General features: G+C 36.7%; 1 protein-coding gene across 5 annotated transcripts in view; it reads right to left on the bottom strand.

Annotated features, from left to right (window-relative positions):
• NTRK2 (neurotrophic receptor tyrosine kinase 2) overlaps window positions 1–14,306 on the bottom strand; it is a 204,189-nt gene that overhangs the window by 169,783 nt on the left and 20,100 nt on the right. For all 5 annotated transcript variants that reach the window (XM_084505478.1, XM_084505480.1, XM_084505477.1 and 2 more), the window contains exons 4-5: window positions 9,780–9,848; window positions 6,027–6,181 (exon numbers count right to left, since the gene is read on the bottom strand). In XM_084505478.1, coding sequence (XP_084361604.1) covers window positions 6,027–6,181; window positions 9,780–9,848 — 224 coding nt within the window. The remainder of the gene's footprint in view (window positions 1–6,026; window positions 6,182–9,779; window positions 9,849–14,306) is intronic.

The raw sequence follows: 14,306 nt of genomic DNA, 5'->3' as shown, positions 1-14,306 counted from the left end.
CCCATCTTCACAATTACAGAAGCAAACACAACCTCCGCAGAATGTTCAGGGTGCACAGCTGTGCTGTCTGTACATTTCAGACAGTGCTTCAAATGCCATCATGAAAGCTAGGCAGGCAAAAAACCACCACCTGCTCTGTACCAGGACATGTTCACATGGATAAGAGACCCATCTTCTGCACTCAACCTGTACAGACGTTTTGAAGCTTGCTGCTGAGCTTTCAGACCAGATGGAAGGCCTATGAGCTATGTGTCCAAGGTTTCTTTCCCTAGCTATTTCAGCTCTGGAACTTCTGCCCAGGCCCTTCCATGTCACTAGGCCTGGTGAGGGTTCTAGCAGAAAGGTACTTATTAAGAAAGGATTTTGCAGCACCCAAACTCTTTAATTGACCTTGTTCCCATTATTAATATCAAGTTTGACTGCAAGAATTTTCAGATTATATATTTTTGTAGAGGCTACTAATCTCATCACCACTTCCCTTGCTAACCATCTCCAGCCATGTTTTTTTCTCTCAAAATTCCCTGAATGATTAAGGAAATTAAATTACATCTGGAAAAATTGTTCTCAACTGGTATTTAAGCTTCAGTTTATCCACATCAGCTTTCAAAAGAAAAACAAATGCATTCAGTGTAGTTGGGTGAATACAGCAGCCACAAGTTTAATAGATGAACTGAGCTAAACAGCCTTTGTAATGTAAGTTAATCAGGTTTAATCTAGCTTATGTGAATCTTTAACAAACAGCTTCTTATTCGCTCGTGCAAGGAATGTGGTTTCAATTCCTGTAGGTTTATCTGAATTCCACGTGTGTCTAGAAAATAATGCTAATGTGTCAAATATTGCAACATGATGAACGCATGACCCTGAAAGAGAAACATTTTCAGAGAATGACATAAATAAGTAAAATTATGGGTTTCGCTTTGACACCAAGTTTGCATATGGCTAAAGGGATGTCTTCATGAATTGTCTCAATTTTTTAAGTGAAAAAGTCTTTTCTATGGAATATGGTTGTCAGTCTTCATCAGAATTTACATCACAAGCAAAGTAGGAGTACCTACAGCCAATAGCCATATTGCCATTCTCCCTTGTTAGATCAGTACTGCACACTTAAGCAGATGTGCCAAGTCAGGCACAGAGAATAACTTGGCAAATGTGTACAATGCATTGAGTTCAGGATCAATACCTGAATGGTTAAGAAACATTTCTTTTCCTTAGGTATTGTTCTACCACTTTGTATTTCTAACCAGCTTTGTATTATAAGCTTACTTCATTCAAGTTCATGAAGAAATTAAATCAGTATTACAAAATGAAATTCTGCTTTTTTTTTGAAAAATGACATGTTCACATACACATTCAACTAACATCATTCAGAAGCCCTAATTTGCATAACTTATATCTAGATATCTGTATGAAAGTTAACGGTCGCTTCATGAACAGATCAAAGTCTGCATGCTTACAAGTAAGTTATGTACATGTCTTTGAAAATTAGATTCCTGTTGCCTTTTCAAATATCCATAAATTATTGCTTATTTTCACTGAAAAGCTGGAATAAGGAAAATTATTTTAATTAAGTTAGGAAAATTCTAACTCAACTGCAGCAGTGAAACCCTACTACTGTCAAAACACTTATTAAAAAAAAATGCAGTCCATGATCACAGATAAGAAATAAAACTCTTACAGAGAAAATAAGAACAGTTTGCCACCATACATCATGCATAACATCTAGTTCTTGAGCCAAAATAAACAACACAGGCTGGAGAGCCCATGAATATTCTGAAAGGTAAACATGGAGAATGTTTAAGGCCTTTTTTAAACTCACTTCATTCTGCCTGTAATGTTCTCTTCCTGATACTCTTATCTGTGAATTCTGGCTGATAATGGAAAAAAATGTCAACACCGACTGGATTATGCCTTTGCTTGTGGTTTGAGACTGCATTGTACTGTGACTGCCTAAGAACTAATGCTTATTTTATTGACTCACAAATACTACAAATCTTCAAAGAATAAAAAAAGTAAATCCAAAGAATAAACCTGTCAATCCTTCGGTTTGCCTTTTTCCTCCCTTAGAATTTATAACTGCCTGTCTTCAATCTGATATTTCTTTTACTTATTTACCTCAGGACAAAAATCTACCCCCAGAAAGAGGCTGAAATGAAGCCAGACACACTCAAGTCCATTTATAATCATCCGAACAGTTGCCTGTAAAAATGTCATGGCTTTCCCAACAAAGCAAGAAATGGACAACACATTTCTGTATGTTGTAACTCTATATTACAACAATGACTTCTAAATTCTGTTAGTTATATACAAGAAGCAGCACTAAACTAAGATCAACACCCACCCCTTACAGTACCTCATGCACAAGGGAAGAGACAGAAAAAAAATTAGCAATCATAAAAGTACATCTTAGGTCAGATGAAATTTCTGCATATATAAACAAATAGCCAGTCTGCACATGTTTGCTATATGTACAACAAATTAGTACATGAGAATAATTTGCAACTTTGTTTGGTATACTTTATCTAGCATGTATGACCAATGACAGACAGAAAACATCTGCGGAGACAACATATGATAAATAAGCACACAATGCTGGTAGGATAAACAATACTGAAAGCCAGATCAAGCCCCACACCAGCATATATAAAACGATCTATCTGATTAGCTAAACTGGCCACATAAGACATAATAACATTACCAGACTGAGATACAGAGCAACGAAAAATTCATATGGGAATGCAAATACAGCTGTAGAAGCCATGCCTCTCCTGAAAACACAAGAAAAAAAAGACATCTCCAGTATCAGTGAATTCAACAATAATAGCCAAATGATCGAATATTTACCAGGGAAAGCAACAAACACCTTAATAATCAGTCTCGAAGAACCAGTTTTTGCCTCCCTAGCATTCAGTGAGCTCCAGGTGATGGGCAAACTGATAGACTTTCATGTGATTTTACCCTACACATAGAACATGTCTTGCTTCCACAGACTTAACACATCAGTGTTAAGTGCAATTGCAGCCATCACTTACAGAAGTAGTAACAAGACCCAACTATTTACTTATTTAGTTCGCATTCTAGGTTTTCTAACACAATTTACCAGGTGGAAACAACCCAACCCAAAACAGAACAAAAGGATGTCAGGGCAGCAATGCTGTCAATGTTACATGGTCAATCAGCAAATACAGCAAAAATGGAAGAACTAAACACTACCAAATCTCTACACCAAAAGCTTTACTAAAAACTACTGTGGTACAAGTAGATAAAAACTTTTCATATAGTAATTAAGACTTTAAAACTGAAAAGTATCCAAATATTTTCATCATACGTAAACATATTTCAAATGAAGTTGAAAAAATAATGTTGTGAACATCACAACTGATGGACACTTAATACTGCAGTTGGAAATGATCTTCTAGTGAGTCAACATACCTGATTTTAAACCTCAAGAAAAGAAATCACAAATTTGATGGCATCTAAATTGCAATCAGCCTTTAATCAGCACATTAATGAACATTTCCACCATATAAACAATAAGTAAAGTACCACAGAACTTTGCTAATTTTCACATCAATTATCTACAGACCAGAGCCTTGTGATCAAGAAACCACAGTGGTCTCTTCCAACTTCCCAGCAAGAGGTTTATTAACAGCACACAGTAGCGAGATGTCCTATTACCAAGACATTTACCGCATACTGTACCAGCCACTTAGTATAATATCATGAAGTAATTAATAACACCTGCACACACACACACACACGCACACAAAAGAGTGTGTTTGCTCGGTTCCTAAATTAAAAAAAAAAAAAAAAAAACAGAGCGAAGGGATGAAACCCTTTTATTGTTGGAGAAAATTAGGAAAAGTTTTATTAACAACATTCAAAATCTGCATGCCTAAAAAAATTCTCTTGACATCAGAGGAGTTAGAAGGGTCATGTAGTTCACAGGGAAAAAAAAAAAAAGAAAGAAAAAAAAAGCAATGACTGAATAACTGTAAATAACGTATGTCAAAAGCTGAATTCTTCATCTATTTCAGTTCTACTTACTAGCCTCTCAAACAGTGCTAGAAATTAAATTAACTACAACAGTGTTTTGTTGTTGTTGTTGTTGTTTTTTAATTGTCTTGTGCTTTTAAACACAGAAAAAATATCTGCAGAGATACTGAAACCAACAGCCATGCAGTGGACCTTTCAGAATACAGGCCATGGTCATCAAGGCAATTGTTGCTCCTCATCTGGGATTCTGTGTGTGGGAAACAGTAGTGTTGTCATCTTTATTAAAAACCTATGTCCTGCATTTGTTCATATTGAAAAAAAAAGGTAAATTAAGTTTAAAAAAAATAAAAAACAAAACAAAACAAAACAAAATAAAATAATAAAATTAAGGAAAAATACAGGTGTATAAGATCTAGCGAAATTCACACACTGTAAAACAACATTAAGCCAATAGTGTGATTCATTTGCAGGCCTCTGTGGATATCCATACAAATCTTGAGCTGTATGCAAAATTTTCCATATGCAAATTTCACATCTGAATGTCATATATTCTCACATTTCCTTCTCTTTTTCCTCCTCTGTTTGGAAGTACTACATTTCCTTCTCATGTCAGGTATTTTAGTCAAGATGTGCCCACATGACGAGCACGTGTGCACACATATGTCTACACACTATCAACAGGTCACTGCCAAATCTATTGTTACTGCAGATGGTCAAGAACCGGGAGAAAGAAATAATGTCTCATAGGCCTAATCCTGGGTATTTAGCACCAAAGTTTTCAAAGAAAAATCCTATCTGCCTGGCAGCTTCTAGCCAGCCAACGATGTTATGAAAGACTATGCTGGCATTCCTATTTCATACCAATTGATTTCAATCCACCAGGAGACCTTCCTATATCCAGCAGATTAATCTACCCTTTACTCCATCCAACTGAGACTGGGGCTTCGTTCTATTTAGCTGGAGTTGGTATCATCTCCCATGTCAGGTAAAGCAGACTGTGCAGCACACGAGACCCCCTGAACAAGTTGCATGTTATTTTTAATCCCATCAGACACTATCATGATTTTTGTCCTGAATAAGCCAAGACACCTGGCCCTAGCAGGATGCAGGACACAAGATTAATGGAATGGTATATGGCCATGATAGACATTACCACCAGCATGTGTTAAAGTCTGCAGCATGTCTCTGCGATGGCTGTTCCTTGCTGGCAGCTCCTATCAGAGGGTGCTGCACCCTCCAAATACACAATCAAGAAAAGGATGCTCAATGGATAGTGGAAAGCAAAAACTCCAGATTTCAGCAGGTTCCATACCATGTCAGAAACACCCAGACTCTGTCCCTCACCCACAGTAGAAAAGGTATCTCTTCATATGGTGGGTGAAACCACTTTCCAGTTGTCCCATATACAGGAAGCAAAGCACAGGGATGGCCTGTCCCACTATCTCAAAATCCACATAAGCTAACTGAAAACAATATGTTGCAAAATATTACAGACCTAAGTTTGCAATGACTCTTTTGCATAAGTTATACGAGTGAACTCAGTAGACTTTTATCTCTGTAGCAGAGCTATTCCCTAATTTGTTGCTGTTAGCAGTCAGTTTTTCTGAATTTTCCTCCACTGTCTAGTACAAGAGTTTGTAATTTTGAAGAAAAGTAAAGACTTCATTAACCTCAAATAGCTTAAAAAATCAAGGAAGAATTTTGTGTCTGTTCAGTTTGAAAGCATTACTATTTAGTTTAACAAAGGCACATACTTTTTATATAATTCTTGTCTGTTATCTATAATTCATGTTCTGTTTTTCTGCACTTGAATAATAGTACATTTTTAAAGGATCAAGGGAAAAAAAAAGGTACTTGAAGCTTCCAGAGATATTCCATATGGAATGAAAGACAGTCACCGACTGGTTAATAACTCCCCTAAAGCCTTTTCCTTTAGTAGTGCTGTCATCATTCTGAATATTATTTTGTAAAAGAAGTTTGTTTTTCCTGTCTTACAATAATTTAGCAGAAAATTTATGTTAAAAGAATATTACCGCAGTTTGGGACCTTCATATCCATCAAGGCTGTCCTCTTGTTGTTGTCGTCTAAACAATATAAATCCTGAGTTTCTGTGTAAAACTTGGTCTCTTGAAATTTCTTGATCCACATAATTTCACAGGAACACTTGAATGGATTGTCCACCAATATCCTACAGAAAAAAAAAAAAAATAATAATAAATATATATATATATTTAGAAAGCAGAATGTATCATGCATGCAGAAAAAACTGAGGGGCAAGACAACTCAAAGCTCTCATCTGGGTCAAAGTAGAAATTGAACTATTTAGTTAAGAAAAGTAAGGACCAAAGACCTCACTGCAATGATAGCTTCAAACAGGCAACAGTTTCCTTGCAGAGAATGAAGCCCTACTTGCACTGAGAATCCAGACTGCCATAGATCTGAGACATCACACAGGGGGTTCAACTACTATCTCCAATCCACTGGTGGAAATCAGAAGCAAATGGAGAATTAGACTTTCCATCAAAAGTTCCATTTTATTTCATAACACTTAAGCAGAGACCAGAATTTCTTTGACTTAGAGGTCTTTTTCAACCAAAGTGATTCTACGGTTGGCACTCTGCTCAGCTACCTCAGAAAGACCTAGTCAGACAGGGTTTAATGCTCTTAGGTGAAGTAGGTAAATTCCTCAGAGACTCAGTCATGTATTAGAGACAAACTTTAAAGAACTCTAATCATAACAAAGGCATTTACCTAACCGTAAAGGTACATCCATTACACCACCAGAAAAACCCACAGTAAAAACCCTAAGAAATGTTATGATGAAACACTAACTGAAAAATGTCCCTGAAACAGAAATGTTTAGAATAATCTAGGTATAAAGTATGCTGTATGGCAATTAAACCACTGGTTAGCAAACTTACTAAATTCTACACAACAATGTAATGCAATACAGCCAAACTGAAATATGAACAGAAACATCCCAATATCTACAGAAGAAGTGACCTGGTATGATTTTTTCTCCTACATGCACATATCACAGATGACAGTCACAGTGATCTCACAGATGAGATCCAATAAAGTCTCTGTGAGTGACTGAGGTATCTCATTACAAGGAGCACAATTGTTCTTAACAGAATTTCACAGGTATTTTTGATGTACAGAAGTGACCTCAAATTGTTCACTGTATCTGTGCTTGGACCGGAGGGTGTCCCCTGAGGATGTGAAGTGTGCAAATCATGAAAAGCTCAGGTTCTCAGAGCTGTAACCTGTTGCCCCAAAAGCCATCTGTAGTTCTTTGAGGATAAAAAGCTGCAGGGATCATCCTTGCAAGTCTTTTAAGAGCAATTTGTATTCACAGCACTACTGTGTGGATAAGGGTTGCTTGCACAACACAAGAGTATGAATATTAGGATCCCTTGAGCCAAAACCTACCATATACATTTTCCAAACAAGATTTACTTCTCATCTTCTGTTTCATCATTTAATTTTTCTTTAAAAGAAAATTTTCCCTTAACCAGTGGCCGAGCAGTCCTTTTCTTCCACTGTTTTATTTTGTACTAAACCCATCAGAGGAGCTAGGCATATCATAGACAGCATGCTGGATAGAAGTATGATGGCCCTCCACACATGCTTGTGTGAAAGAAAGAATCTGACCTAGTAGAGGGAAATTACATGTCTTTATCTTGTTTACTGTAATTTTACAGCTGCAGCTACAGCTTGTTCTAAAAGAAGAAGCCTTTCAAAGCAGCATCTCCTTCTCTACAGTATCTGGTGAGTATCTCCTACTTCACCCTAGCCTGAACTTTTCATCCATTTATGTTTTGATTTACAAGTGTGCTAACAACAGGATACTTATTTTTCAGATTTAGAGGCAGCTCCTCAGTGGCAATTTATAGCATCATTCCTTCTCAGATTCCCCTTCCAACGCTCTTAACCTTCCTCATTCTGACTTTCCACCGGTGCATTATCTATTTATCAATAGAATAGTTCAACTGATAATAGTCTTACCACTGCTTTTCCAACTTTCATGCTCTAATTTTTCCCCCAATTTTCTTTCCCTTACATTTCTTGCATCATCTCACTCAACAGTTACGAACAAAGCAACACTGACTTTGTTCTCCTTCAAAATATCTACAAGCTCTCACTATACTGACAACCTAAAAGAAACCATTCAGCTGAGATGGAGAGGTTCAAGCATGGTTTGATCTGTGCTTTGGAATAAACTTGACAGTGGCAGCAGACTAAGTCCAAGGAAGCACCCTGGACTGGGGTCAGAGTATGCCTTCAAAATTGTAGTCACTTCCTTTTTTGCATACTTCCTAAGCTACAGTGTACCCACCCTTACAGTTCCACACACCAGCGGGGGCAAAGATGACCCCATTTCTTCACTAGCTGATTAAAACCATTAGGAAAAACCTAATCAATGCACACTGAGCACTAGTCTAAGTTTTTCATCTCTTTTCTTTGAGGTCGTGACAACTAAAAAACATACAAGTTACAGACAAATACACACTAACAGTGACTTCTGGCAGAGACTAGATAAGGGACTTCAGCAGCAACAGGCCTATGCAGGGCGTACAGCATTGGGAGTGCTCTGCAACTACCTAGTCTTTCCATCAGTGTACTCAGCAACAGCCAAGTTACGAAAGAAAATTCAAGCCAGCAATAATCTCTGGGCTGTAAAGAAAGCGATTATACCAACTTAATTATCAACAAAACATACCTAAGGGGCATAACCTCTTTTTGATGCAGTAGGATTTACTTACTTCATTTCTTACAGGCTGAAATCCACCAGAAGAGGTTCAGAATTCCTAGGCTGCTGCTGCAATTCTTGGACTGGCATTCAGGCAAATTCTTGACCCTGCTTTGAGCTCCAGGAGAGCAGCCTCTCTCTGTCCTACAGCCCCAACCCTGCCCAATGTTCTGAATGCTCTCTGCAGTCCCATGTATTAGCAAAGATTGCACAAGATGACTTTTTTTTTTTTTTTTTCAAAGAAACACAACTCCAGACCTTTTAAATTTTCTGAGAAATCACTGTGAAGAACCATTAATCAAACCATTACACAACAGACAGCTTCTGCCTTCCTTACGATCTGTGTCAGTACCCCCAGTTGCAAAGTCATTTGCAGACTTTAACTTTTCTGCAATACCCAAATTTAACAAAAGAGGCAAACACAAAAATACCTGCCATATCGGCGTTACATCCTTTTCTCCCATTTTTTTATTCTTTAAGTACAAAATTATGGAATGTACACCTTTACAGAATATCTGCTTGAAAAAGCAAGAATAAAAATATAATTTTGAAACTATCAAAAACTATGTTTTTCTATGCTTCATTAGCAAATGAATTTATAAGGTACAATGTAACTCAAAGTAAAAGTAAAAATATTCTTCAATAGTCTACCGCAATGATAGCAGCTGTAGGGCCAATACAATAGAAGAGTTTAAGACAGAGACTTCATTTGGAGATTTGGAGATAGTAGTGTTTTTACTAGCTTAAATATTTAATAAACAAACACCAGTCATTTTGTGTGAAGCAATTTCATAATAAAAATATTTTAAAGCTGACAGGAAGAGGTTACTTCAACCTGCAAATTTGTTTTAAAACATACACCTGACCTGGAATGAATCTCTCTGTATTTAGGTCTCTGGCATTACTGCTTTCTTTGGATCTAAACTTCGTTCCTAATCATTGGTGGACGTCTACCTTCAACGGAGCAAACTTCAAAGCCTTATTCTTTCATTCTAGCCACAAATAAGCTTTATTTTAAGAAACGGTGACTTACAGATCAGACAAACCCAGATGGCGAAAAGGCTTCTTGGACAAACTTGAGAGCTTGTTTCTGGATAAATTGCTACAGGAAAAGAGAAAGATTGCATTAATTGGGATTGCTTCTTCTTAAACTGGAATTTGTGTCTCTTTAAATGACCAAGAGCTCAAACCAGCTCTAAAAAGCCCTCACTTCTTTGACTACAGTTGGAAAGAAATGGTGCTAGGTCTCTATGGTTTGATTGGTTTCAAGCATTTGAATTTAGTCCGTATCTGAAGTCATTACATTCAAACTCAAACTCAGCAGGGGTCAATATTTTCACTTTTAGCATTTCTGTTCATTGCAGAAAAGCAGCAGATTTAATTGTGTTTGAAAAGTATTTTGTCAAGTCCAGGTGTTAATTACTTGCTCAATTTATTCATAAGTGAAATGGGTGTATCCCTTTCTTTGATGCTGCACCATACTCTGTACTCACATAAGCCCTTCTCACATGCTAGCACACATCCACATCTGAGCCTTTTAGTTATTCTTTTCAAATTGCATGTACAATATGCACCCACATGGAAGATCAAAAGGAAAACTGTAAAATGCCTATATTGGGCTTTTTTTATGTCAATTAAGCACTTACGGTTTCCAGTGGTAATTAAGTGAAAGGTCCTCTCCCATTACACAAAGAAATATTCATCTGAATCAGAAATACTCCTCCCCTCCCAGGCTTACAAAATTGCTTTCTCCACCCCAACCCAAAATAATGTTGTTTTTCTATAGTCTTATCAGTCCATCAATTAAAGACAGTAAGAGCAGTAAGCTGTAAAACTGCCAGCACTGCAGTGTAAATCAGTGTTCTGAGCCAAAATACCACATGAGTTTTATGTGGTATTATAAAGGCGCCATAGGGGCTCCATAGTTATAGTTGCGTTACATTTAAAACCAAAGATTAGACCTTTTTTTTTTTTCCCCTAACTGAAGAACACAGTGTTTACTTCCCAAACTTTCAGTCCTCGATTTCTGAGTACAAGATTTTCTGAGAAATTACAAGGACACAAGAATATTTGTAGAATGTTCAACAAACATTCAGAAGAGAATTTTTGTGAGATTTTATTTACCATACTTCTTTGTTGATTCCTTCTAGAAAACAACAGCCTGAAGTTTACAAATTGTGTGGTTCTAATATTGGACAACAAAATAGATGAGCTATTATTTCTTTGACATGTGAATTTACCTGTCCTATGGCCGATGCAGGTAGACCCTTATCAAGTATATCAAAATTAACGTGCAATTTGCACATATTACAGAAGTCATGTTTAAGTAAAAAATGTCACTGTGATCTTTTCCCTAATAAGCAGAAACATTAAGTTTTGAGGCTGAAAGAAAAAAGTTAAATCTTCATGTGGCCTTGGGCTTCCTCTCTAGCACTGAGGCAACATGAACCACATTAAATCTCACCATTCCATGGGCAGCTCTTCACTCACCATGCAGGAAAACCCTTTTAGTTCTGGCACTTCTAAGCAGCACATGCCTTTCCAACAGGCAGGTGCACTGGCAGTTCACTATTTTAGTGGGAAGCAGTATATTCCAGGTCACGTGAGGACCAGGTTTGACTCTGGGTTCACACAAAACATCCCTGTACATCCATATCAAGAAGCCATCATAAAATGGATTCCTCAGGAAAATCTCTATCTAGCTGAAGCCCTTTCATGTTGTACAAACTGTTTAACAAATCCAGTTTTGTAAAAAAAAAAAAAATGTATCTCAATAGCTTTAATTGTATTTTCAGACTTCTACCAGTTGTACTTGATAGATACCAGAAAGAAAAAAAAATGTAAGAAGCAGAAGAAAGAGTAACAAAAGTAAACCTTGTGCCTATATTCTTGGTCATGGATTAATAGATTTAGTAATTTCAAGACTGTAGTCTTTTCTTCCACGTAGTTTAGTGTCTTAAATTGACAAGTAATGTCAACAGAAGTAATTCAACAGAAATTGTTCAGACACCTTTATAGATTTAGCATTTTAAATAATGCTTTGACAGTAAATTTACTGTTTTAGGGTTGGTTCTTTTTTTATAATCTGAGCACTTTAAATTGATTATAAAGATACCTTCTATGGCCTCTTTAATTCATGTTAAGTAAAAAACTCAGTACCAGGCTTATGGAGTAGTTAAGGACTTCCACTTCCGTGGAAGGAGAATATAAATTAGTCCCCCAATTCAACTACACACAAAAAGAGCATCATGAGCAGCCCAGAGAAGGTCTGTCTGGGGTTCCAAAGACTCAAAAAAAAAAAAGTCCTCTGGCGTGAGGAGTCTGGCTACACCTACGAACAGGACCAGAGTTCAGTCAAAAGCACAACTGTATTTTACATACAAATATCAAGCTCGCTTCAGACTAGCTAGCCATTATACAATCAAAGGAATGTTTTGGCAATGCAGACAATGCAAGAGCAGCCTGAGAAGCTGCATAAATATCCACACAGCTGGCAACACTTGTGTAGATCTTCATTGCAATGTCATTGAGCCACTATACTGCCTATAACACTCCTGGCAAGATGAGACAAGAAGGAGAGGAAACAGATAAAAGGAAAACCAGGGAGAAGAGGTGAAGAAATGGCCATTCTGCTACACTCAGTCTCCCTCCACAGGCAGCAGCATGATCTGCCTACAGCTGGAGCCAGCCCTTTGTGCATACTTGGGAAAATCTGCAGCTAGGTCTCAAATGGTTTCATTTGTCTGCTTTTCCTAAACTTTACAGACATAGAAACACATCTTAACACCTAGAGTTGTATGTATACATTGCACACAAATCTATGATTCATCAATCCAATTACACACAGTCTGGCATGTAATTATTGCTCTTTTCTAATATTTTAGGAAAAAGACACTTTCTGTGAAATCTATTTTTATGTTTTAAAGGCACTGACAGAATACCATGTATATGTATTACACAAGTCCATTAAAATTACTGTTAGCAGCAGATAAACTTATAAATTACTACACTAACAAACTAGGACTGTTTAATAGCTTGTTAAATGTGACTGTTGACTAATTTGAGTCTGAGGTCAATGAGAATACCAGAATTAGATGAGCAAGACTATTAATTCCATTTAAGTAACACCTATTAAAGCATTCTCTTCCTGTTTTTTATATTATAACTCAAGTCTTCTCATCATACATAACTCTAGAAAGATATTTGGGCTACAGAAGTTTGGCCAAGAAAAGAATATAATGACAAAAAAGGGCTTAGGGAAATGTGTGTTAATAAGTTCCTAACCATCTGATATTTTTATATGTATCACAATATAAATGGTACATTTATATCACAAAGCTCCTTAGCTATATCAAAACACTTTTCATGTAAGAAAGAGAAAACTGCAATAGTGTCACCAGCAAAATTAAAGTTTATAGAGCTATGTCTCTCTTTAGGAAAATGTTTGTAGTTTTTGTTTTCATTATAGGAAATAACATACTACTGTTTTAAAATAAGGTGCAAGACTTCTCAAAGACCTGTACAGGTTACTCTTGTAAAATAAAATGCTTGCATATCTTAATAGTCTTCACTGTCCCAACCAAAATGGGGGCTACACCTCATTCTCCATGCTGTCAACAGAAGTTTTAATGCTGATGACAACAAGCACTGATTCTCTGCGGTTTTTAGAAACATTTTAGTGTTTCTAAAACACTAAACACAGCACCAACACTAAAACACTAAACACAGCATCAAGACATCCCAGAGAAAATAAACTAATGATTTTTTTTTTGCAGGGATAATAGATCTGCCTCAATAAAAAATGTCTGCACACTTACTGCTTTGCCACGTATATATAAAGGAGGTGGTAAAGAAATCCCACGGTGTTGTCACTTAATATTTTCCATCTTATCAGGACTTATCCTGTTTCTGCTAATATTACTAATTTCCCACCAAAACAAAGAATAATATGAGACTGAATAAGTTCCTGGTTCAGGAAAGTTCCTGAATCAGGATACCACATACATCAATCTAACTGATATCAGTCAGCCTAATTTGTTTCCAACTGGCAGTTCTATGAACTACAGATCTAATAAATCATGATTACCAACAGAAATACATTCCATGGTTGCCTGTGTGAAGAGCTGAAGCACTTCCTGTATCCAAAGCATTGTAAAGACACCTTGTTCACATGCCTTCTCCATTACCTTTTGTAGTTCCTACTTTCCCATACAGCTGGGAAGGTCTCCGAAACATCCATCTCCCTTGTTGCAAATTAAACTCATTATTTATCATCCTACACTCATGGTCATGGAGCAAACCAATTGCTCTGTTCATCATAATCACTCTCCTTTTAAAGATATGAAGATGTATATTCCCTTACAATCTTCTCTTATTGTACTGAACATACTCTCTTAGTTTCCTTAAATGATTTGCTTTACAAAGTCCTCTGCTGCTCTTCCCTGTAATATCTTCCTAGATGGGTAGATTTGGTGTCCTAATCTCTACACTGTATTTGGATACATGTCTTCCCAGCAGCTAAAGTAATGTGAAAAATCTAACAAAAAATTCCTTTTGATCC

Source organism: Aythya ferina (genome assembly GCF_964211825.1).
Source record: "Aythya ferina genome assembly, chromosome: Z".
Lineage (NCBI taxonomy): Eukaryota > Metazoa > Chordata > Aves > Anseriformes > Anatidae > Aythya > Aythya ferina.
This window is presented reverse-complemented; position numbering and strand designations above follow the sequence as displayed.